Raw genomic sequence first — 24,331 nt, 5'->3', positions numbered from 1 at the left:
TACCTCTCTATCTACCTCTCTACCTCTCTATCTACCTCTCTATCTACCTCTCTACCTACCTCTCTATCTACCTCTCTACCTCTCTAACTCTCTATCTACCTCTCTACCTCTCTATCTACCTCTCTACCTACCTCTCTACCTCTCTATCTACCTCTCTACCTACCTCTCTATCTACCTCTCTATCTACCTCTCTACCTACCTCTCTATCTACCTCTCTACCTACCTCTCTATCTACCTCTCTACCTCTCTATCTACCTCTCTATCTACCTCTCTACCTCTCTATCTACCTCTCTAACTCTCTATCTACCTCTCTATCTACCTCTCTACCTCTCTATCTAACTCTCTAACTATCTATCTACATCTCTATCTAACTCTCTATCTCTCTACCTCTCTATCTACCTCTCTACCTACCTCTCTATCTACCTCTCTACCTCTCTATCTACCTCTCTACCTCTCTAACTCTCTATCTACCTCTCTACCTCTCTAACTACCTCTCTACCTCTCTACCTACCTCTCTATCTACCTCTCTACCTACCTCTCTATCTACCTCTCTACCTCTCTATCTACCTCTCTAACTCCTCACTACCTCTCAAACTCCCTCGCTACCAACCTCTCTATCTACCTCTCTACCTCTCTATCTATCTCTCTACCTCTCTATCTACCTCTCTACCTACCTCTCTACCTCTCTACCTACCTCTCTACCTACCTCTCTATCTACCTCTCTACCTCTCTATCTACCTCTCTAACTCCCTCTCTACCTCTCTATCTACCTCTCTTTCTACCTCTCTAACTCTCTATCTACCTCTCTATCTACCTCTCTACCTCTCTATCTATCTCTCTACCTCTCTATCTACCCCTCTACCTCTCTAGCTACCTCTCTATCTACCTCTCTCTCTACCTCTCTATCTACCTCTCTACCTACCTCTCTATCTACCTCTCTACCTCTCTATCTACCCCTCTACCTCTCTATCTATCTACCTCTCTATCTCTCTATCTCTCTATCTACCTCTCTACCTCTCTATCTACCTCTCTACCTCTCTATCTACCTCTCTATCTAGCCCTCTACCTCTCTATCTACCTCTCTATCTCTCTACCTCTCTATCTACCTCTCTATCTACCTTTCTACCTCTCTCTCTACCTCTCTATCTACCTATCTACCTACCTCTCTATCTACCTCTCTACCTCTCTCTCTACCTCTCTATCTACCTCTCTATCTTTCTTTCTGTCTTTTTATCTGGTTGTGTTTTGTTTTCCCTTCATCCTCACTTTTCATTCTTTCTCTCATTTTTTAAATAATTTTTCATGTTTAATTTGTGTGTTATGCGACATGTGCACAAACCTCCCATATGTATTCATATATTTATTTTATGTCTGTCATTCTTTTTCGTTTGTCTCTCTCACCTTTTCTTCCTCCTCTTTCTTTCTCCATCCCTGCACCCCCTTGTGTTTTTCCTCAGAGCTCCACTCCTTCGTCTGAGTCCCCTATTCTCTCCATACCCTTCATAGGAATGGTTGTAATAATGGGCCTGATATGGTGCTGCTGGATGGAGCTCTTGTCCTAAAGGGGGAAGGTATGGCTTTGCCTTTTCTTTCTCTAAGAGAACAGAGACTTTTTTGCTTTTTTATCCTAGTCAATAATGTGACTTTGTATAAGCCATAATGAATTCGCACTTAAAACAAGGCAGTTTTCGCACCGCTCAGGGTGCTGTATTCTTTACGAGGGCCTTTTATGGACGTGCACATTGTTCCAAAATCATAGCTTTTCAGTCTGAAGGAACGACTCCTTATAAAATGTTTCGTAAGTCATAATTCTTGTTACAGTGTTCCAGGACAACATTTTTTTTAATCCTGGAGAAGGTTTGTGGATGAACACACATATAAGTCTATTCATTAAATATGGAGTCTTAATGATAAGCAATTTCCATTAGCACAAATTTCTTCAAAACCTCACCAGACTTTTTTTCTGCTCTTTATTTTTACTATCATTACTGGACAGAATATTTACCATCCAACTGCATTAATTCCTGGATGTAAGCAGGTTTAAAAGTTTCCTGAACTGAGCATAAACACAAAAAAAATGTATTGGAGAACATAAAAAATAGGTCAGCAATGCCAAAAATGTAGATTTGATTTTCAGGGAATGCACAGACTGATAAAAAGCTAATAATACATGTTTAAATGTAGATGTTGTAACTAGGAATCCATCTATATATTTGCGCGATGCTAATGGTCTGATCAGATTCAATGGATTGTGCTTAGCTATGCTAAAAGTGCTAGCGCCAGACCCAGAGATCAGCTGAATGGATTCCAAAATGGTAAAAATCAAATGTTTAACTCTAGGGGAGCTGGAAAATTTGCATTTTTTTTGAGTGTCCCTTTAAGTGTATCTTTGATCCAGGACCAACAAAAAAGTGGATCCACATCTTACTTTGTGAAATCATGACGACCCGTTAATGACGGGGTGCTTGGCCGGGGTGGGGGGCTTAGCTAGAGGACCCCCATCATCTTTGACATAGTTCGAACACCAATGGTACTATAAGTTTCACAAATTTAATCTAAACATGTACTTTAGAAATGTAAACATGTAAATCTAGCACTGCCAAATTTCATAGTTTGTAAACAAAACAAAATGACTGTGGTTGTGTTTGAGATGTTTAGTTTGGTATTATAAGGAACAGCGGAGAGTTCACTACCATCCATGAAGTCATCTCGCATGACATGAGGTCATATTCAGATGTCCCAAAAATCATCTCCGGCCAAAGCGCAACTCTGATTTCAACCACACCGCTCGCTTCTGCTGCCCAGCCGGGCCGACCGAAGCCAACGCGCACACACACAAACACTTCTCCACTGTCCCGGACAGGCATTCGGTTTCTGCTGCCAATCTCACAACGCCAGATGGAAAGCGAGAGAGAGACAGTAAGAGAGTATACGGGAGAGAGAGTGTGTGAAAGTGATTGAAGTGTTTACTGGATCATTGCTCTTGGATTTGTGTCTCTCCAGGTTTCTAGATGAGTATATTTAGCTCTCATGTCTTGTGCTATTACAACAGATTATTGAAAGTAAACAAGAAGAACTCAGATGATTCATTAAAACCATGTTAGACACTTCAAATCTGGACCAGATCTGCTCGTAGCTTCAATCGGTGTCTTCCAGCCAGGAAACATTTGTGATCCTCCTACAGTACATCAGTTTTTGGTTGTGTAGTAGTGATCGCTTAGATGGAAAGTGCATGAAGCCTCCGCCAAATGCATAAACGTAAGTGTTGATGTTTAACGTGACCTTTACCCTCTGTCATTATTTTCTTCCTGTTAACCTCAGGAGGGAGACTGGAACCTGGTGATGGTTGTTGCCATGGCAGCAGCAGCAGTTCTACTCATTCCCAGTTTGACCAGAGCCTTGGCCTGAGTGCTGGACAGGAAGTGACCTCATCCTCAACCATCAGCTCTTCCCATGGTACACAATTCAATCCAATGGGATTTGAAACCATCATGCACCTGTGTCACATGGCTACCAAATTTCGTTGTGCATCGTAATGCTGGTTGTTTGCTGTTTCAACTGCTCGCTTTGCTTTCGTCAATCATATGCGTTTCGACTAGCCGTGCTACGAACACTGATGTCGTGGGTATTTAAATGGTTACCATGGAGATGAACTCCTAAGAGAAGCTGATTGGTCCCAACTTCATGTTTTCTTCTTTCTTTCCTTACTGGACAGCTGACCATTTCACAGGTCCTCCAGAAACTCTTTGCCTTATTGTTGTTTTTTGGAAAATAACGTTTGCACATTTTAACCTTTTTGTCTATGAACAAAACATTACAGTTCTTCATCAACAGCGCTTCGGATGAAGTGAATTGCTTTACTTTTATTTAGGTAGCATGCAGTACTTATTTAATCTTCCTGGATCTTCCTCGGCATTCTTAATAGTTTGTATTTAAGTCACAATTACTGTCATTTGTGTTTAGGTTGAAAAACCAACTTCTTTCATTTCTTTACTAGCATGTTCTACTTTGGTTTCAAACTAAATTGTAGGAGATTTCTATATGCGATCAAATGAGTGTACTTTGTGTTGTTTTAAGTAAAAAAACGCACTTGATTTTGGTGTTGAACAAAAGTTTAAAGAATTCAGGGAGGTAAGGTAAGTTAAAGGGATAGTTCACCAAAAAAAAAAAAAATTATTTTGTCATAATTTACTCACCCTTAAAACCTGTATGCAGTTTTTTGTTCTGCTGAACACAAATGAAGAGTGTTAATACCGTATTTTTGGGACTATAAGCCGCATCGGAGTATAAGTCGCATCATTCAAAAATGCGTCAGTAAGACTAAATAACATATATAAGTCACAGTGGACTATACGTCGCGTTTATTTAGAAAATTATTTCACAAAATCCAAGCCAAAGAACAGACATTTAAGGACGGTTGAATAGGCTAAATTAACCTAACAAGCCAACTAGCGTGAAGTTCGCATACTCGTTATTCTGCATCACTGAATCCATTAAATTACATAAATACAGGAGTAGCATATAGCAGACTCTTGCGGCTGTAGACGGTAATGATATTTATTGCCTCATAAATGTCAAAATTAATTCATACTGACTTACAAGGCGTACCTGACTATAAGACGCAGAAAAAACCCCGAAAAATACGGTAACCAAAGAGATATGGGGTACCATTCACTTCCATAGTATTGTTCTATGGAAAGTCAATGGTGCCCCAGATTTGTTTTGATACAAAATATCTTCCTTTGTATTCAACAGAACAATACAACATTTTTGGTGAACTATCCCTTTAAATGATCCAGCAGGTAAACACGCTCTTCACTTTGACTTGATCTTGACTTGTTTTAAACCTACACAAATATTTTTGTATTTTAATTGTTTATTCCAAGACATGAAATGTATAGTTTGATTTTGTGCGTATAGATTGATACACGATGTTAAAAAGAGTGGTAAATATTTTTATACGACGGTCGACTAATGCATACACTAAAATCACACTAAAGTAGCTCTGAAACCAACGTATCATAAAACTAGCACAGATGATACTCGAGGTTATTTGAAGTGACACATTTTATCTTGATGATCTACTGATGCAAATTAATTATCTTCAGACGTTACAGAAAGTGTAAAACAGTGGTTCTCAACTGGTAAGTCATGGGCCAAAAGTGGGTCATAGCTGGGATGCTAATGCAAATAATCAAGCGAAAATCTCGAATAAATATTAGCCTGATTTATCTCACGTTTGCTGTTGCTAAGCATCTAATTTTTTATTCAATCTATCATGTTAAACATTTTGCATGTTGTGTCTATATGCAGTTAATGCTAAAATTAATGTTGATATAAAACCATCTGAGAACCACTGTTATAAATCCTTTATAGACAACTTTCCTGAGACGTGCATCTTTGCTTACAATGCAACTCAAATCTGTAGCAAACTTGATAATATGACAGCTATAAGTAGAAACCTACCTACATTCTTTCACCAAACAATGTTATGATGATATAAATTATTATGTATCCTAATCTAAAGAGGTTTAAAGAGACATATGTAGCTTTTTATGTCAAAGGTCTGTGTAATTTACAGACTGTGATTGTGTTGATTCTGATATGAAAATGTATATTACCTTCATGGATTTTATTTCCACCAAGGGTTCTGGTAAATTAATCTTGAGGTACTAGAAACAAAATCTATTATGTTATTACTTAAAATATCTATTAATAGGAATGCACCGATGTATCGGCCTATAATCGGTATCGGCAAATAAAAGCAAGTATGGCAGAAATCGGTCGATTGTTTAAAATCACTCGATGATCAGGATTTCACAACATAATTTGTTTAAACATGTAAACTATCGGTGTCTATGTCATTCAAAGTAATGGAATATCGGTATCGGCACCGATACATTGCTATCTATTACTGTATAATCTTGATCTTTTTAAGGTATTCAACAACACAACGTAGACAATTTTTGACAAATCTCAGTAGAAATCCTCTCTTCTATACGATTGACTACCGTAGCATCGTGGCAGTGAATTGGTGCATCTCTATGTAGTGTGGATTTAAAATGTATAAAATCCTCTCAGTGTTTGGGTTTATCTGCCGTATCTAAAGTCTGTGCTGTTTTTACAATCCTTACAATAGATTCAGAACTCAATGGTAGCACAACTGAATGTTTAATGTATCAATGCTTATCAAATACTTTCTATGAGGCAGTGCATGTCGCACCGTGACTTCTTTGTCTTTAAAATAAAAATGTGGTTTTGCTTCTGCACTGTATTACAAGATTTGTTCCTGTTCTGATTGAAATGTTGCTTTATCACTTTGACGAAGTAACGTTTTACTGAAATTGTTTTAAGAAGCATACTGTATTTTATTTTAGGTCAAGATCTTCCACCCCACACTTGTACATGATGTAATATTTACAGATTGCATTTTCGCATGTCCATCTGCATGCAGGCCGATAGAAACCAGTGTTAGATTTTAGATCCCGTGACAATTGTGGAAAAGACTTCCGACTCTGCACCTCACCCGAATTGTTGTCAATATTCCAGTTTGTTCATTTGCAGTTTTTGAAACTTGTTTTGTGTTTAAGATCTTTGTAGTCCAATGTTGTTTGTGTTTTGTTTGTTTTTATTATTGAAAATGGATGAAACCAATATACAAACAGACAATACACACACTGTAAAAAAAAATGCAGCATGAAATTAAAACAACCTGGTTTTGCAAGTCAATTCAACCTACTATTTTAAGTTGACATAACATATTAAACAAGTTAAAATAGTGTTTACTTCATTTGTTAAGTTAAAGTAACATTTAAAAATGTATCAAAATTGAACCTTTTTACAGTGCACACTGTAAATAATTCCTTGTTGCACTTTAATCAACTTACATTTACAATTCATTTAAACTTTCTTGCCTTGTGAGGAGATGCTATAAATTATCAAATAAAGTTGCATCACCTTAAGTTATTTTAACTTTATTTTTAAAATGTATAGCCACGCCTCACAAAAATAGAAATTAATTGTAATTTTAAATTGATTTAACTTAAAAAATTAAGTGCGACAAAGAATGCAGCATGAAGTTAAAACAACTTGGATTTGCAAGTCAATTCAACCTACTATTTTAAGTTGACATAGCTTATAAAAACAAGTTGAACTTGATTAAATTAATTTAACAAAAATGTTGCACACTGTAAAGTTTAAGTTTAATCAATTTACAATTCATTTTAACTTTCTTGTCTTGTGAAAAATGCTTTAAATTATAAAATAATGTTGCATTATTTATAATTTATAGCAACTCCTCAAAAGTTTAAATTAATTGTAATTTTAGATTGATTAAACTTAAATATATTTTTAAGTGCACACAAGTTTAAACTTGGTTTTGTGTCAATTCAATCTACTATTGCTTTGGCCTGTGATAAAATCATTTAACTTTTAAAAACAAGTTGAAATTGTTTAATTTGCTAAGTTTTTTTTTTTTTACTTTATTTTTTTACATTAAAACAGATTAACAAACAACAAACCAAACATTCCTTGACAGCATCATTTACATATTATTAAGTCAAAAAATAAATAAAATTTGCTAAGTTAAAGTAACATAAAATATATGTTGAGTTGATAAAAATGTTGCTTTTTTACATTATATTATCAGTTTATCATGAGCGTGGTAAAATATTTGGACGAGTCAGACCTTCTTCAAATGAATAATATTATCAGATTTATCAATGCTATGAGGTATCAGTAAAGAATCCTGAATGTTATTTAATTTATATACTTTTCACACCTGTCCAGTGTCAATCTTCTGTTTCCTAATTCATGTCATGTTTTGAGAAGGACTTCTTTTAAAGGTCTGTGAGATTTGTAAAGAGTAAATGTATAAGAAGTGTTGGTGTGGCACTGCTGCTGTTTGTGCTTGTGTAATAGTAACCGTACTGTACAGTGTCTTTGACATGTTTATATGTTGTCCTGCCTTAACAGGCATTTATGTAACAGAAAAAAATTCAATTTTGAGTATTTTGGTAATTATGTATATTTTGTACAGTAAATGAACGGGCAAAATAAAGTAGTTTATCCACAGCATCCTGATTTCATACGGTATGAATTATTTCTCTTATTTGAGAACTCTATTTAATATGTGACAAAATCCGTTAATGTGTTTTATTTTCAGAGTATAAGGTGAGCTAAAATCTATTACTATTCAGAAAATGATGGACAGATTGGCATCTGAATATTATTATCTAGACATTACCTGAGCATCTTCTCTGTTCCTTCTGTTTGCTTTTCTGTCTGTTAACACCCAAGTGTGCAAAACTGCAGAAACATGCTGATGTGCTTAGTAATAAGTGTGACATCATCGATGAGATCAGCACATTGAGGTACTGAGTCACACGTGTGACATCATTATGGGCACAGTGAATCAATTCTATATGGATTTTTTTGAGACAAGTGAGTTTTTGGTGGACACTCATGATATGTGTGCATATGAATGTGGGGGTGCGTGACACATAAAGCATGGTGTCTGTGGGGATTCCTTGTTTCCAGTAAAAGTTTAGTCACGTACCACAAGGGCAAAATGATCAACGAAATGATTATAGCAGACCATATATAAACACACTTTTTAAAGATTTATAAGGTTAGTATAAGTGAAATCAGTCAACTCATAGGTAAAGCATTGCATTAGCAACACAAAAGGCCATGGGTTTGAACCCAGGGAACATGCATGAAGTCTTTCAGAAACAGCCAGAAGAGTTTTTAAAACCCTGATGACAGTGCTCTCCAACATGGTCTCAGAGGTGGGCACAGAGTCTGTGAGTGCCCACCAAAGCGCATTCTATTAACATCCTCAATTTTAATATAGGCCTAATGATTTATTACATATTTCATATTAGTTTGACTTCTTTCATGTATGTTAACATTTTAAACATATCAACAAGTAAAAGAAAATCAAATCAAGTAAAACAAAAAAAGTTTTAAGTATCCCTCCAGCTCTGTTTTATCCATTGTGGTAACCCTTGCTCACCAAAAAGATTGGAGACCCCTACTGTATGACTTCATTGACCGGAACAGAGGTTTGTCCATATTATGTTTATTATGGTTTAGTAATAAACAGCTATTTATTAAACGTTACTTTGATGAGTCCACTGTGTTAAATCGTCTCACTGACTTAATTTATATTGATGCTGTCATTTGCTTTTTCCAGCCCCAATTGTTTAAAGAGAGCACACTTTTACAACAAGCCCAACTTTAGCCCACCCATGTGCCCAATTTGGTGTTTCTAAAAATAAAAATGACTGTCGCGGCGCTCGAGGGTCCAATCACCTTCCCCGCCGCGCGCTTCGCCCAATCGAGGGTCCGTCTCGCTATCTCGGTCAGATTAGAGAATCACCCGTCCTGAAGTTGTATATGGTCATGATGACAGCAGCATACCAGGAAATCCAGCAGCCTGACGTGTGAGCGCTCCTGCAGGGGTCTCAGATGTTTAAAGCGCTTCGTTTGCTTTAACTACTCAAGTTTATGAAGACGCGCGCTCCTCTCCGCCGTGCGCCTCCGTTTTCCGTCTTTCTTTTCTTTAGCACAGAAAACCTTTAGTCTTCGAGAGCTCTAAAAACTTATCTGAAGAGAAATTTTGAAGTATTTTAAAATATTTAAATTAGATTATTAAATATAGTGCCGCGTTTCGGAACGCGAGTCGTTTGCTCAGCAATCTTCTTTTGTCTCAAGGACTGTCCAGAGCTCATATCTCAACTCTTTCTTAGCTGTTTCATAGCCTTGTGTGTTTTTTTCACAACTTTCAAACTTCTTTCTTTCCACGCGAGAGCGAGCGAGCGCGCGCGCCTGGCACTGCCCCGCTCCCCCGTCGACGTTTCGCACGCTGATTCCAGTATAAAAGGGGCTAGAAAATCAGAAAAACATGATGAGCAATAATACATACTACGACCAGCAGCTGCCGCCGCAGTATTACCAGGGCACGGACAACGGCGAGGACGCGGACGAGGAGATGCCGGCCACGGAGAAGGACCTGGCCGAAGATGCGCCCTGGAAGAAGATCCAGCAGAACACCTTCACGAGATGGTGCAACGAGCACCTGAAATGCTTAAACAAGAAGATCAACGACCTGCAGAAGGACCTGACCGACGGGCTCAAGCTCATCGGGCTCCTGGAAGTTCTCAGCCAGAAGAAAATGTACCGAAAATATCACTCCAGACCCAATTTCAGGCAGATGAAACTGGAGAATGTGTCCGTCGCGCTGGAGTTTCTAGAAAGGGAACACATCAGGCTTGTATCCATAGGTAAGTGTTGTTTGATTTACTGTGGCGCGACAGAAACCGATAGTGTGCAGGGATAGGGGGCGTTTTGGAGTCAGACTTTTCAAAATCACTTTATTTTCTCTCCTAAGTGTACATTTTAATCTTGGATGACATGCTGATAAAACGGTAAAGTGTTATTTTAGGTTATCTAAACACTTATTTTTACTTTCCTTGGTGTAAAACGAAGACTTGTGTGTAGACATATATGGATCATTCATCTGTCCATGAAGCATTTCACCGATGCATGATTTGTTTTAAGTCCATGTGCATTTAAATATCAAAATATTAGAATCAAAGTTTAGCCACATTTTATGTTAGTTGGTCCTAATTAACAACAATTACATGCAAAACTTTCCCACATTTACAAAAAATTGAGATATGGTTAGGTTTAAGAGTTAGATTTTAGTGTAAAGGTTGGATTACGATTTTTTTACTTAAAGCGCATTTACAATGCGTGCACATGTATGCACATAGTAAGGAAGTTGTATCACATGCCAAGTACATGCAACCCTAATATAAAATTTGATCACATTTCTAGCTATTTACAACAAATGTGTATAATTAAACAATTTATATCATGTTATTTAAATAAGTTATTATGTTTCTATCATGTTTTTGTGTCATTTTTGAAAAATAATAATACTTTTAATACTTATTACAATCTGTCTGGATGAAACAGATCAGCCAATGCAACACTTGTTAGGGATCATTAGTCATAAGGGAGGAATTTTGTACTTTGCATGGAAGTAGGATATTGTGTGGTCCTAAACCCAGCACAAGATCAATGCCAGTATGGATTATCAGTATGGATTCACCTCATTTGGATAGAGCCTACAGGCATGAAATGATCGTCCCATATGAGTTATTTGTGTACTGATGAGTGCAAAGTTTTATAAAGGAATTCATGGTGAGTTGAAGTCATGTCAGATGCATCGTATTTACGAGATGTACGTGCACAAACCCAACCACAAAGTCGTAAATACCACTGGGAAACTCGTGATTTACTTTAAGCTCCGATTTGGGCACGTGTCCTTGAAAAACATGGCAGAATCAGACAACGCCTTTAGTCGATAGCTTTTCATTTACAAAAAAATATATCTGTACAAAATGTGACAGCGGTGCAGTATAACAATTAATAACGCTACAGTTTACAGCAGCCTTATAAGTGAATTATTACAACTTAAAATGCAAATTACTCCTTTTCTATAAGTAGAGTTAACACACCTGAACTTACCAGCTCGTAATATGAACAACCCAGGAGGACTTTGTTGACATTGCATCATTACCAGCAAATGGTTGTAAATATGATTAGGAAAAAACATCTTGCACACGGACCCCCAGTTCTGTGAAATGGTCTTAGTATCATTTATGTGTAAATGCATTCTGGTTTGATATTTTGTTGCGTAATGCAATGCAATTGAAACATGTGACTTAGTTGTCCATCTTGTTCAAAATTATGATCTATCTAAAGTTGACTGTTTTTGTATGGTCTGTGAAAGAACCCTTGGATCTGTTCCAGGGTCAGTGTTGGTGTTTTTACAGCAGGGAAAGCATTAGATTGTTCTGGTGGCTAATGGGTGGGAGTCAGGGCAGTGTTGCATTCTCTCAAAACAATTCGACATACAACAACAATGTTATAATGAGAAAGTCGGTAGTAGATATCTGTGAAATGCTCATTTCCGTGACTCGTTTTCTAGCATGGCCAAAGTCATGGGTTCGATTTCCAAGTAATAAAATGTAAAGTTTAAGTACAGTGGATGCCAAATGTATGTGCAGAATGTAATGAAGACAGACAAATGAATAATTGAGAGTGATTTTGATTGGACAACAAGGACTTGTGGAGTGCTTGACTCCCTACATGTGGCCTCCATACCGCAGTACAGATGGAGTGGAACGAGACGGCCGTCTGACACATGACAGCAGTGCTTTCAGTCCGGCTGTCATTGGTTAAGAGACGGATCTTTCCAGAAGGTCACCTGACTCTGAGACCCCCCTCCCCTCCCTTACGCCAGAGTTTAGGGTGACAGGCAGGAAAAATGTGTGTGTGTGTGTGTGTGTCACGTGTCTGTACAGGAAACACAACTCACCTCTTTCAATTTATCTCTACACACCCATTCACTCAACATGAAGTGTGAATATATGTTGCTGATAGGTATTCATGTATATTACGTATGCATGCAGACATTATCTACTGTACTGTGGTCTTGGATGTGTTTAATGTATATTCCCACTTACATACAAGCAACATATAAGAAAACGTCACTGATTATAATGCAATTAAGTAAGTAATGACCAAGGTTTATTGTGAGGTGAACTATAAGAGAAAAAGAAAGATATGTAAGAGTTTTGTGTAGAAGTGACGATGGCTTTTGGGATCTTTACCATATCACTGAGTGATTGATAGATGGACAGCTGGGCTCTGTGATCCATCCAGTAACAGGTGCCTAAAATAGTCCTACAGACCCAGATTACAGGGACGGGTGGGGAATGTTGGGATAGGGTATTTGGATAGTAAGTCATTAGATAGAGCTGCCGGATCATTGAGGAAATTTATTCTCCTACACCCCTAAAAAATAAAGTTAACAAAAATGGTCTTTCTCAAATATTTTAGATTGTAAAGTTTTAAAAATATTTTTTTTTCTTACAAATTCACATTGATTGTCCTCAGAAGGCCTTTATTAACCCCCTGAAACCATGTGGATTACTTTTGTGAAGGATGGATGCACTTTTGTGCTTCAAATCAGAAGCACTATTTACTACCATAATAAAGCTCAAATAAATACTCATATACATCTTGTATGGCTTGAGAATGAGTACATCAATGGATAATTTTCATTTTTGACTGAACTATCCCTTACTAAGATTAATTCTGTAAATGCATTTTTTATTGTTAGTTCACGTTAGTTAATGCATTAACTTACTAATGTTAAATACATCCTTATTGTAAAGTGTTACTGTTGAAATGTTTACTTGAATATATAAGCAATCTTTTGTAAAACTATACACTGTAGAAAAATAGATAGTTGAAGATAGTCGAAATGACTTGTAAATCCTAGTTGATTCAACTTAAAAATGTAAGTACAAAAATATTTTTTAAAGGGTAGTTTTAAAAATAAAAGTAACTCTCTGACATTGCAATAAATGCATAAATATATTTTGAAATATAATGAGATATTATTAATGTCATGGTGCAACATGTTACTAATCTGTTTTTGCGATGTTCATTCAATTTTATTTTCAAATTGTTTTCATGAAATTCAGTTTGGTTTAAATTGACAGCTTGACATTTGCAAGACGTAAACACAGTGAGGGATAAAATCTAAAATAAATATACTAAATTATGTTAAAAAAAAGATTTTCAAATATATGTGTATATTTACAGATTCAGCAGTAGGTCTCTCTCTGTCTCGCTTTCATTTTTTCAATTTAAAGTGGCCATGAAATGGAAGCAGTGATTGTCTTATTTTCCCCGTGGTGAAGTATATCCAGGTGAAACAGCTTCTAAAATGATAAAGGTAGGGCTGGACGTGAATTCGTCCATTGAGAATTGATTGGATCGTTTAAGTTGAGTCATGTTGCTATTTGCTAATCGCTATGATATCCTCATGGACCGTCAGAGATTGTTTCGAGGAGAAGAGAAGATTTGCGGTTTTAAGATTATGAGGCCACATGAAGCTCACAGATAAGTAATTTGTAAAAAAAAATACATCATTTCAAAACATTTAAATTTCTTTAAGTCTGCTTTATTGGCATGACAAAAACTGTACATTTGTATCGCCAAAGCATTTGCAGCTGGGCTGCATACAAATACTGCAAATTAAAGTAAAAACAAAGACGTGCAAATTAAAGTGAAATAGTAAATTATAGAAATAAAATAAAAAAATAAGAACAAAAGGCTGAACGCAAAGTTAAATAACAGAATGAAGCAGTAAAATGCATTAAAGGATTACTACACTTTCATAAAAAATTGGATAATTTAATCACCCCCATTTCTTCCAAGATGTTGATGTCTTTCTTTGTTCATTCAAGAAGAAATGTAGTTTTTGAACCCAGTCTCACGGAGTTGCGTATAAATAGAGTGTAAAAATCATGCAATACATTCGCCAAATTCCACTTTGGCGTGCATATGATATGCCAGTCCTTCCAATTCACATAAACGGCACGTCTTTTTTTGTCGTTTTATTTATTGGTTTCTCAATTTTTTTCATTTTTTTAAACCATTTTTGCTTGGGCTTAGGGTTAGATTTCAGATTTGCTTAAGGAGGTGCAGGTTTCTCCATGTTTTTGTCCATATTTAAGCCATTGTCACTTGGAGTTGGGGTTAGAGTTGGGGTTTGGGTTAGGATGTCATATATAGCAAACAGTTGGTCTAACCCTAAACCCGGGCGAAAATGGTAAAAAAAGCAAAAAAATTGAGAAACCAATAAAACGACAAAAAAGATGCGCCGTTTAAGTGAATGGGAAGGACTGGCGTATCATTTGCACGCCAAAGTCGAATTTGGCGTATTGCACGATTTTTACACTTTGTGCTATTTATACGCAACTCCGTGAGACTGGGTACAGTTTTTTGTGGAAAACATTACAGGATTTTTCTCAATTTAATCAACTTTATTGAACATCAACAGTTTCAACGCAGCTTCAAAGGACTCTAAATCAGTGGTTCTCAAACTTTTTCAGCGTGCGGCCCCCCTTTGTGTACGGTGCATTCCTTTGCGCCCCCCCAAAGAAAATTTATGACAAAAAACAGTTCTAAAACTTCACATTTTAATTAAACAAAACATTAAATTATACAAAGTAGTGCTACCTTATTTTTTTTTTTAGGTTTAATTTCACAGATTTCATGATAAATTAATGTATTTTATAAAAATGTCATAAAACTGGGGCCCCCCGGCACCATCTCGCGGCCCCCCTGGGGGCCCCGGACCCCAGTTTGAGAACCACTGCTCTAAACGATCCAAACCAAGACATAAGGGTCTTATCTAGTGAAACCACCAGCATTTTCAGCAAGAAAAAAGGACTTTTTAAAACCACTAGCTGTGTGACGCAACACGTAAGGTCACGCTGGCCAGTGCAATACTGCGTTATGTGTGAAACGCACATTTGCGGACCATTTTAAACAATTAAATGACATAAAGACATTAATTAGTAATATCACACATACAACAACGTCTGAACGCTCCTCTTTCTCCACACTTGTAAACACTTGTAAACAGCGGTAATTTCGTAAACATTATGCGTGACCTTTTCACAATATTATGTAATACATAAGGTTGTGCTGGAGCAGCAAGACTAGCGTGGATGAGATGTTGTGATGAGATGTATTTTTTTGGGGGAAAATGGGTAAATAAGACCCTTATGCCTTGGTTGTGATCATTTAGAGTCCTTTGAAGCTGCATTGAAACTGTAACCTGTTGAGGTACAATAAAGTCTATTAAATTGAGAAAAATGCTTGTGTCAAAAAATTGACAAAAAAACATAATTTCTTCTCAACTGAACAAAGAAAGACATAAACATCTTGGATGACAGGGGGGTGAGTAAATTATCTGGATTTTTTTTATGAAAGTGGAGTAATCCTTTAAGTATCTACACATAATGAATACTCAATGTATCTCTCTCTCTCATATGATAGATATTTTAGGGTGCTTTCACACCTGCTTCATTTAGTTCGGTTGGATTGTTCGATTGCTCAGTTGGTGCGGTTCATTTGGGCAGGTGAGAATACAACAATCGAACTCTGGTGCGCACCAAAAGCGGACCAAACAAGCGGAGGTCTCGGTACGCTTCAAACAAACATCTGCTGTATTTTCCTTCTTTTTGTTTACTTCCGGGGTTTCGTTGGAATTTTGCACACGTTGATTCTGACCAATCGAGAAGCAGTTTAGGAAATATGTTCAAATACATGTGGCCAATGAATTTTGTTACAATGAATAATATTTTTGCTTTTGGTTCGGACCAAATAACCCGAACTACAGATGTGAAAGCACCCTTACATTGATCCCTGACACTATAGATACCTAATGAGCTGTGATTAAAGGTGTCCTTGAGGTCCACAAATGTGCATTTGTGGCTTTATCAGCAAAGCGAACGATTTCTGCCAAAAATGTCACTCGTTACTTTTCCATACATAACACTTTCCTGGCTCATTAAGTGCTTTCCTCTGTGGTTTTACACCGTCTGTTATATCGATCTTCTTCAACTTTAAAGTGATTTTTTGCTAAATGTTGCGAATTTGAACTTTTGCTGGACTGTCAGAGCTCATCTCAGGGTTCAACTCTGTGTGAGCTTCAATCACCCTCCAAAAATGTATTTTCTTGATATTTGAGAATCAGGCCTGATAGAAATGACTATGGCTTTGTTTTTATGAGGAACAAGAGTAGATTGAGCAATCGAATGTCTCTCTCTCGCTCTCTCGTCCTCTTGCGTATAACAGCATCTTTAATTGTTAACATCTGTCAGAGGTTCGTCAGTTCACTGGAATGTTCGAGCCTGGCCGGCGAACGCACACACACATACACACACACGCACAAACACACACTTACACACATTACACTCATTCTCTCCAGAGATCTGACATGGACTGCTGTGGTCCTTTCTGATATTTGATCTACTCCCTGGTGTATTAATAAATCAGGTAATGGAGGCTAATATGTGCATTTTTTTGTTTTTGTGCACTGCTGGAAATCTTCAATGAAAGCTACAGACGGTCCAGGTGCATCCTGGGTAGGCGGATATCAGGTGTGTGTGGGTAACAGTTTTGCAATAACCGTTTCCGCGTATAACTTCATAGTTCCTGTGGGAAACTCGAAAAACGTTAAACAAAAGACAGCGTTGTGTATTTTTGTTAGTCTTGACTTTGTGGCCACACTTACAGCTCATGTGATTTGTTACACGCACCAAGAATTCATTCTGAAATCTAGAATAAAATTTCAGAAATTTCGTGGCAGCAATAAGGAGTTTATTCAGAATAAGGTTTGATCTTGTGCTATTGTCTAAAATCAAGACCATCATCAAACTCAAGTGCTTAATGATGGAAAGCAGATCAGTTTCGATTATAAATGTAGTGCCTTTTACTCAATCTCTGTTGTAACTGATATCCCAACATCTCTTTAGTGTGTTCAGCTGCTTACACCGATCCTGGGATAGAGTATCACATCGTAGGGTCCATTAATTCATCAAAGCAAGTCTGAGATCCAGCATTGGCTCTTCTTAAAGGCACAGTGCGCCATAAAATGCATTATTCATTCATTTGAATATTCATTATTATTAAAATAATCCCATTGGTTTCTGTAGGAGCTACCATGCATGTGTCTCATGAGAATCTATCTTGGGTTAGTGGTAGGGTCAGAGGTCAAGTTCATAGATGGTTTGACCATAGCAGGTGTGTAACATCAGCTGTTTCTGTGTCACCTGTCGTTGTCTGTTGTTTTTATTGTCAATGCAATGCCTTCTGGGATACGTCCTTGGCAGACACAAAGTTGTTCTTGTGTGATTGTCTGTATTGTGTTATCTGAAGCTGAAGTGCACTCTGGGGGATTTGGTGTCAGCGGTGTCAGGCGCAAAGGGCTGTCGGCATTGTGCTGATGATGTCAGTTGACTTCGCTTGGGTTGCCAGATTGGATCAGACAGGAAAATCCCTTCGATCACATGGCTGAAAGCATCCGAGTCATAGCTCATACTGTGTGATTATTTTGAATTGGGTCACAATGACAACAAAATTATAGTTTGTACGTTTACATTTGGGCATTTATCAGACACTTTTATGCAAAGATTTGGATACAATAAAGTAATTTGTCATATAGAGGCAATAATACAAAAGTGCTTAAACAAAGTTACTCTACACTTCTAGGATTTTGTGACATAATAATTTGAGGAAAAAGCAAAACTATCGGCATGTATTCGTATCGGCAGATGTCATTCTAAGTAATTGAATATCAGTATCGGCCAGGGGTGTAAATTGGACAGTTTGTTGCGATATGATACAATATCGATTATCTTCGCCAGCAATGCAATGTTTATCAAACATTTCTTTGATGTAATTACAATTTGATTCATTTATCGATACTTTACTATTACATGCCTAGTTGCGCAGTTACATTTTAATAACTCACGAATGCAACCAAAATATATAACATGAACGTTAAATTAAACTCTCAAAATCTCTGTCCCAATTGAGACATTTACAACAACAAACTAAAAAATACACTTTTTAAATAAAGAAAAATAAATATTGAGGGGAAAAAGTCAGATAAAATCAAGCTTATGATGGCAACAGTCAAAATCGTTAGTGTTTCAGCTGGTTTTCTATCTGTTTGTCCAAATACAAAATATTTCCAAACCCACGATTTGCATCCAATAGCAGTCACAACATCTGCTTCTGTCCCTGTGTTATTGCTGCTACAACCGCTTTATTGCTGCATTGCATTCACTTGCTGACACTAGCACACAGAAATAGATGAAAATGCGCGCTTTGGCAGAAATGCATAGATGGACTTTACGTCAAGGAGTGTCAAAATAAAGGTACCTATATTGCATCGGTGCATCGTATCGTTTAAAACTTAATGGATGCATTGATCCATATCGATGTATTGTTTCACCCATAAGATCGGCACAAAATTCTGTATCGTTGCCTCCTTAGTTATTAATATCAAACAATCAAAACAACATATTTCCATCCATTACATAAGTGAAATATATGTTGAAGGTTTTCCACATCCTGTTGAATTTCCTAACAGGAAACCCGAACGTTAAGTTTCTCCATCATAACTATGGAAAAACTTGAACTTATTTTTCTCATGAATGGTTTTATAATGGATTCTGTAGTTTAAGAGGATCTGGCATTATTCAGGGTTTTTCTGACTGACAGTTGACAACTTTATCTCAAAAGTAGATGTGTTTTTGTTGGATGTCAGCACAACTAATGGTCCACGTGCATGTAACAGGGAGTTATTTCCTGAAAGCACATGAAAGGCTGTGTGGACGTCTCATGTGTCTGTCTGTGTTTATAGCAGTGTGACCTGACGCGCTAAAAGGTCCTTCTCCGCGTACTGTTTATCTTTTCTCATTCTTTGTCTATGTAAAGAAACTCTATACCTAAACTACTAATACTATTCTTACTTAACATAGATTTTCTTTCATGCAAAGAATTTACATGATTTCTAGAATATAACTGGTTTGCGTGTCTTATCTGCTGTGACCGTCTTCATGATCCCTTGGGCGACTGAGTCTGTCTCATTCTGGGTGCTTGGAAATTAGGACAAAGGCTCCTGTGTGTCTCTTCTGGATGAATGTTAATATCTGAAGTTTTGTTGAGTGATTCGGTGGAGAGAGAGAGCGAGACTGTGTGTGTATGTGTGTGTGTTCAGGGGAAGCAATATCTTTGAACACATCAGTTGTCGGTTAAGGACGCCTGTTAGCAGCTGTGAAGGCAGCTGACTGGGTTCACTGAGGAGAGACGATCGCCTCAATGCTTCACTAACTACACATAAAACTTTGATTCTCTCACAAAAATACTTTATACACTAATAAAAAAGCAGCACTATGCAGTTGTCTCGCTTTAAAGCTTTTTTGAAATCTAAAGGAAAGAAAAAGATTACAAGATAAAAGTATTTCTTTTACCGTTGTGTTTTCTCTTGCTGTGTAAAAAACCTCCTGTTGCGTTCAGGTTTGGAGAGGAAAGTGGCTCTTAGTTTGGGCCCCCTGAGCTCTGACAGACTTATTACAGTGTTTTATTACTGGTTTACATTAGAGATTGTTTTTTCTGCCTGTTTGACTGAAAGAACATCGAATGAGACAGAATTACAAGCCCAAGAAGTACCTTTCATGAAACACCCTCTTGAAAACCTTTTTATATAACGTGACCCTGTTTTGTGAAATCCAGTTTAAAATCTCAATCCAATGATGACATTTGGAGAATCAAAATTGCAGTCATCGATTTCAGTGTTTGACATGATCTTACTTAGTCAATATTAAAGATATTATAAAATTGTCGATTTCTTAGATATCAAAGTTATATTTTAATTGAATGCTCTTTACATTATGTTGGATGATTTATGTACAAAGCAGTATTATCCATTATTTTCTGTTTTCTACATAAATACAAATTTGTAATTTGCTAAATTTAAGGCTATAATATGAATATAGTTGAATCATCTGAATATGATGTCATCTGAATATAGTCGATTAGTCTGAATGTGATGTTATCCGAATATAGGCGAATAATCTGAATATAATGTAATCTGAGTATGATGTAATCTGAATATACTCGATTAATCTGAATATGATGTAATCTGAATGTAGTCGATTAATCTGAATATGATGTAATCCGAATATAGTCGATTAATCTAAATATGATGTAATCTGAATATAGGTGATTAATCTGAATATGATGTAATCCGAATATAGGCGATTAATCTGAATATAATGTAATCTGAATATGATGTAATCTGAATATAGGCGAATAATCTGAATATGATGTAATCTGAATATGATGTAATCTGAATATAGGCGATTAATCTGAATATGATGTAATCTGAATATGATGTAATCCGAATACAGTCGATTAATCTAAATATGATTTAATCTGAATATAAGCGATTAATCTGAATATGATGTAATCCGAATATATGCGATTAATTTGAATATAATGTAATCTGAATATGATGTAATCTGAATATAGGCGATTAATCTGAATATGATGTAATCTGAATATGATGTAATCTGAATATAGTCGATTAATCTGAATATGATGTAATCCAAACATAGGCGATTAATCTAAATATGATGTAATCCGAATATAGGTGATTAATCTGAATATAATGTAATCTGTATATGATGTAATCTGAATGTGGTTGATTAATCTGAATGTGATGTATTCGGAATATAATGTAATTTGAATCGATGGAATTCTGTATATACGTATTATACTGAGTTTAAAAACTACATTCATGGAGGTTTCATACTTGCAGTTTATACCCCAGGGTAATTTTAACCCTTAGGTTGACATTACTTTTTACCCAGGATTAAAATTTGCCAAAGTATTTAATAAATAAACATGCAGGGGAATGTGTGGACCTTTGTAAATGATGGGGCATTTCATTTCTAGGCGATCAATGTACATTATCTAATGCTTATCATGTTTCTTGCTTGTTTTGTTCTTGTTTCTTGCTACAAAAAGTGGTCCCACTGGTCCCATCACCAAGTTTGGGATTATCCTTAAAATGTTTTACGATTGTCAGACTGAGGTGAATGACCTCAGTGTATCTGTTTGAGTAATTCCAAACTATTTTTGCTTCAGTCTTAAGAGGCGTTTTTACAGCCTACTGGAGCCATTTCGTTTCATTACCCCCTCGAAATGCATCCAGCTGTTCTTACATATGTCTAACATAGATCAGCTGAATTGTGTGTGTTGTTTATCCTATTGCTCAGTGACATTGTCATCACAGGTTAGACAGGATGGGAAAACAAAAAATGTGGGTCATTGATGTCCTTTTATGGCACCACCTGCTACAACACTTGTGCCATGTCTCAAGATGGACTCACAGATTGTGTGTGTGTGTGTGTGTGTGTGTGTTGAAAGGCATTCATTTGCATTCTCGCCTTCTCCAGAATCACCTCTCAACATGTTTAAACATAAGATGTGTATATTTAACCAAGTATTGTGGTCAATGTGAGGACGCAGTCTGTAGTCGTGTCTGACCGGCTTCTGCAGGCTCTGAATCAGCGATGATATATTAGTGTGTAAAACGTGTTTATGTGAAATGACGTTGATAAATGAAGCGCTCTGTCAATGTCCAGACCCACTGTTTCAAGAGTTTTACAGTTTGTTTCTCTTTGACCTAAATGTAAAGCGCCGAGTGAGTCAGTCAGGGTTCCCATCGGCTGCCGTCTGACACCGTTTGGCAACTGCGGTCTGGGGTTTCACCGCACATAGTTTTTTTGTTTGAGAGTTCTAACCAGAGCAACATTTGCTCAACCAATGGTGTAAGATGGGGATGAGTGCTAAGGACAGTGTTTGTGGAACCTGTTCATAAAACACACGTTTGCAATTTCATTTGAAAATTCTAGTGGTGCAAAACGTACTCATTTAAAAGTGTCAATCGTGACATTACTTATATTAATTTAATGGAGGGTCAACTCTGTGTCACACCTCTATACCACACCCCATAAAAAAGACCATTCTTATTTTTTGCCGTGTTCATTAGAAACAATTTATCCATGTGGGTCATTATTTTTTTATTCATGTGCCCTCATAAACTTTAGTCAAAATCTGAAAATGTACATCCGTCCTTTTATGGCAATCCTTCTCTGATGACATCAGCTTGGGCGGAGCATCTGTTAACTCCGCCCCCTTGAACTGTCATGCTGCATTCACAACAGCAGCGGAAGAGGCAGCAAGCATGAGTGATTTTACATGTTTACAAGTCAATGCAAAGACGCGAATAAGCATCCTGCGGCGGAGTGCGTGCGAATGGCGCAGAACGTGCGAATTGAGCACTGAAAAATCTGTACTTTGGTGGATATTCACATCGTGTTAACCAATCAGGAGCTTGCTCTAGTAGTGGCGTGATTACAGGAAGCAAGCGGAGGCAGAAGAAGCCCCTCCCATAAAGCGAATTTACACGCGAATGAAGCGAGTAAACTCAAAATGTTCACGCGTCCAACTACACGCAAATAGTGCCATTTTGCCGCCTCTTCCGCTTCTGGTGTGAACTCACAGTCGGTCTGTTGCGAGTTACATTCCTGAATGAAACGCCTACTTTTCTATATCTAGTCAATTTACAGTGGAAAACACAAGCCACGCCCACTATTTTCTTTATGAGATATTCCGTTTCACTTGGAAATACGCCACAATACGGAAGCAACGTCTGTTCACGGGGATGTTAATAGCACATGTTTCCCCTCATCATTGGTGGCATTGCAATTTTTCATGTAGTGTTTGAGCACTTTACATTAATGCTTTACCTGGGGGGGTCATTATTCAAAGCTTGATACTCGTGTGTGTGCGTTTTCTATCACAAACACACATCTATTGTCCTTTAGAGATCCTGTGGAAAATCTGAGGTTTGATGGCATTTGTCCATGCGACCAACTTGGTCTCTTAGAGAGATGCAGTAATGGAATGAAATGTTACCGCCTCAGTGGAGAACTGTGAACTTTTCGTCTCTGAGAGTGAATGGACACTCGCACACACAATGTAATCTGTGTTTGGGGTCAGGATGTGACTTCAGACCGGCCTGTGTGTTTTGTGTTGCTCTGGGAGAATCTTCGATAACAGGAACTTCATCTTATCTTTCCATAACTACAGGGGAATCCCTCGATTACTCTATCAGACTGACCTTGGTCAGGCCTTTGTGTACTGACAGAAATGCTGACTAGAAATATAAGCTCGATCTCGCAGGAATTCGTATATATTTTAAAGGGATACTTCACCGATTTAGCATTCAGCTTTGTATCTGTAGAAACCCGGCAGTATTACTGAATGACCATGTTTCCCTCCCTCATTTCCCCCTGAGAGGAGAGATATCTGCATTTTGGTTCTGCAAAAAAGTCCTCCGATGATGTAATATGACGATTTTTGCATCATCGGAGGACTTTTTTGCAGAACCAAAATGCAGATATCTCTCCTCTCAGGGGGAAATGATGGAGGGAAACATGGTCATTCAGTAATACTGCCGGGTTTCTACAGATACAAAGCTGAATGCTAAATTGGTGAAGTATCCCTTTAAGTAAGAGATAATGTATAGGCAGCAGGTTGTTATTGCATAAATAAACCCAGACAGTGTGATCAGGACCAGACGCGAATGGGCTTATTTTGCAATAACAACCTGCTGACTGTACATTAACCCGCTTATTACACGGCTGTTTACCTAATAAGTAAGGTAAGAAGTATTAAATATTAATAAAAAAATGCTAATTTTAAATGAATACAGACCTTCCATGAGGAAAACGTTTACGTAAGGAATTATTGACGGCGGGGCGTTGAATTATAAGAAAATAATGTTGTGCTGTTACGCTGTGGGTGTGCATTA

General features: G+C 37.2%; 2 protein-coding genes across 5 annotated transcripts in view; both read left to right on the top strand.

Moving 5' to 3' along the window:
• The window catches only part of ccdc136b (coiled-coil domain containing 136b), a 44,542-nt gene extending 38,275 nt beyond the window's left edge, over positions 1-6,267 (top strand). For 2 of the 4 annotated variants that reach the window (XM_055190401.2, XM_055190398.2), the window contains 2 exons: positions 1,458-1,571; positions 3,322-6,267. In XM_055190401.2, coding sequence (XP_055046376.2) covers positions 1,458-1,562 — 105 coding nt within the window. In that variant the 3' untranslated portion in view covers positions 1,563-1,571; positions 3,322-6,267. The remainder of the gene's footprint in view (positions 1-1,457; positions 1,572-3,321) is intronic. The other 2 variants (XR_008640003.2, XM_055190400.2) reach the window with 2 other exon arrangements.
• Positions 6,268-9,467: 3,200 nt separating this feature from the next.
• Positions 9,468-24,331, top strand: part of flncb (filamin C, gamma b (actin binding protein 280)) — a 64,813-nt gene continuing 49,949 nt past the window's right edge. The window contains exon 1 of the mRNA XM_073869288.1: positions 9,468-10,286. Within this exon, the coding sequence (XP_073725389.1) occupies positions 9,908-10,286 (379 nt within the window). The 5' untranslated portion in view covers positions 9,468-9,907. The remainder of the gene's footprint in view (positions 10,287-24,331) is intronic.

The sequence above is a fragment of the Misgurnus anguillicaudatus genome, chromosome 1 (assembly GCF_027580225.2).
Source record: "Misgurnus anguillicaudatus chromosome 1, ASM2758022v2, whole genome shotgun sequence".
NCBI classification, from domain to species: domain Eukaryota; kingdom Metazoa; phylum Chordata; class Actinopteri; order Cypriniformes; family Cobitidae; genus Misgurnus; species Misgurnus anguillicaudatus.
This window is presented reverse-complemented; position numbering and strand designations above follow the sequence as displayed.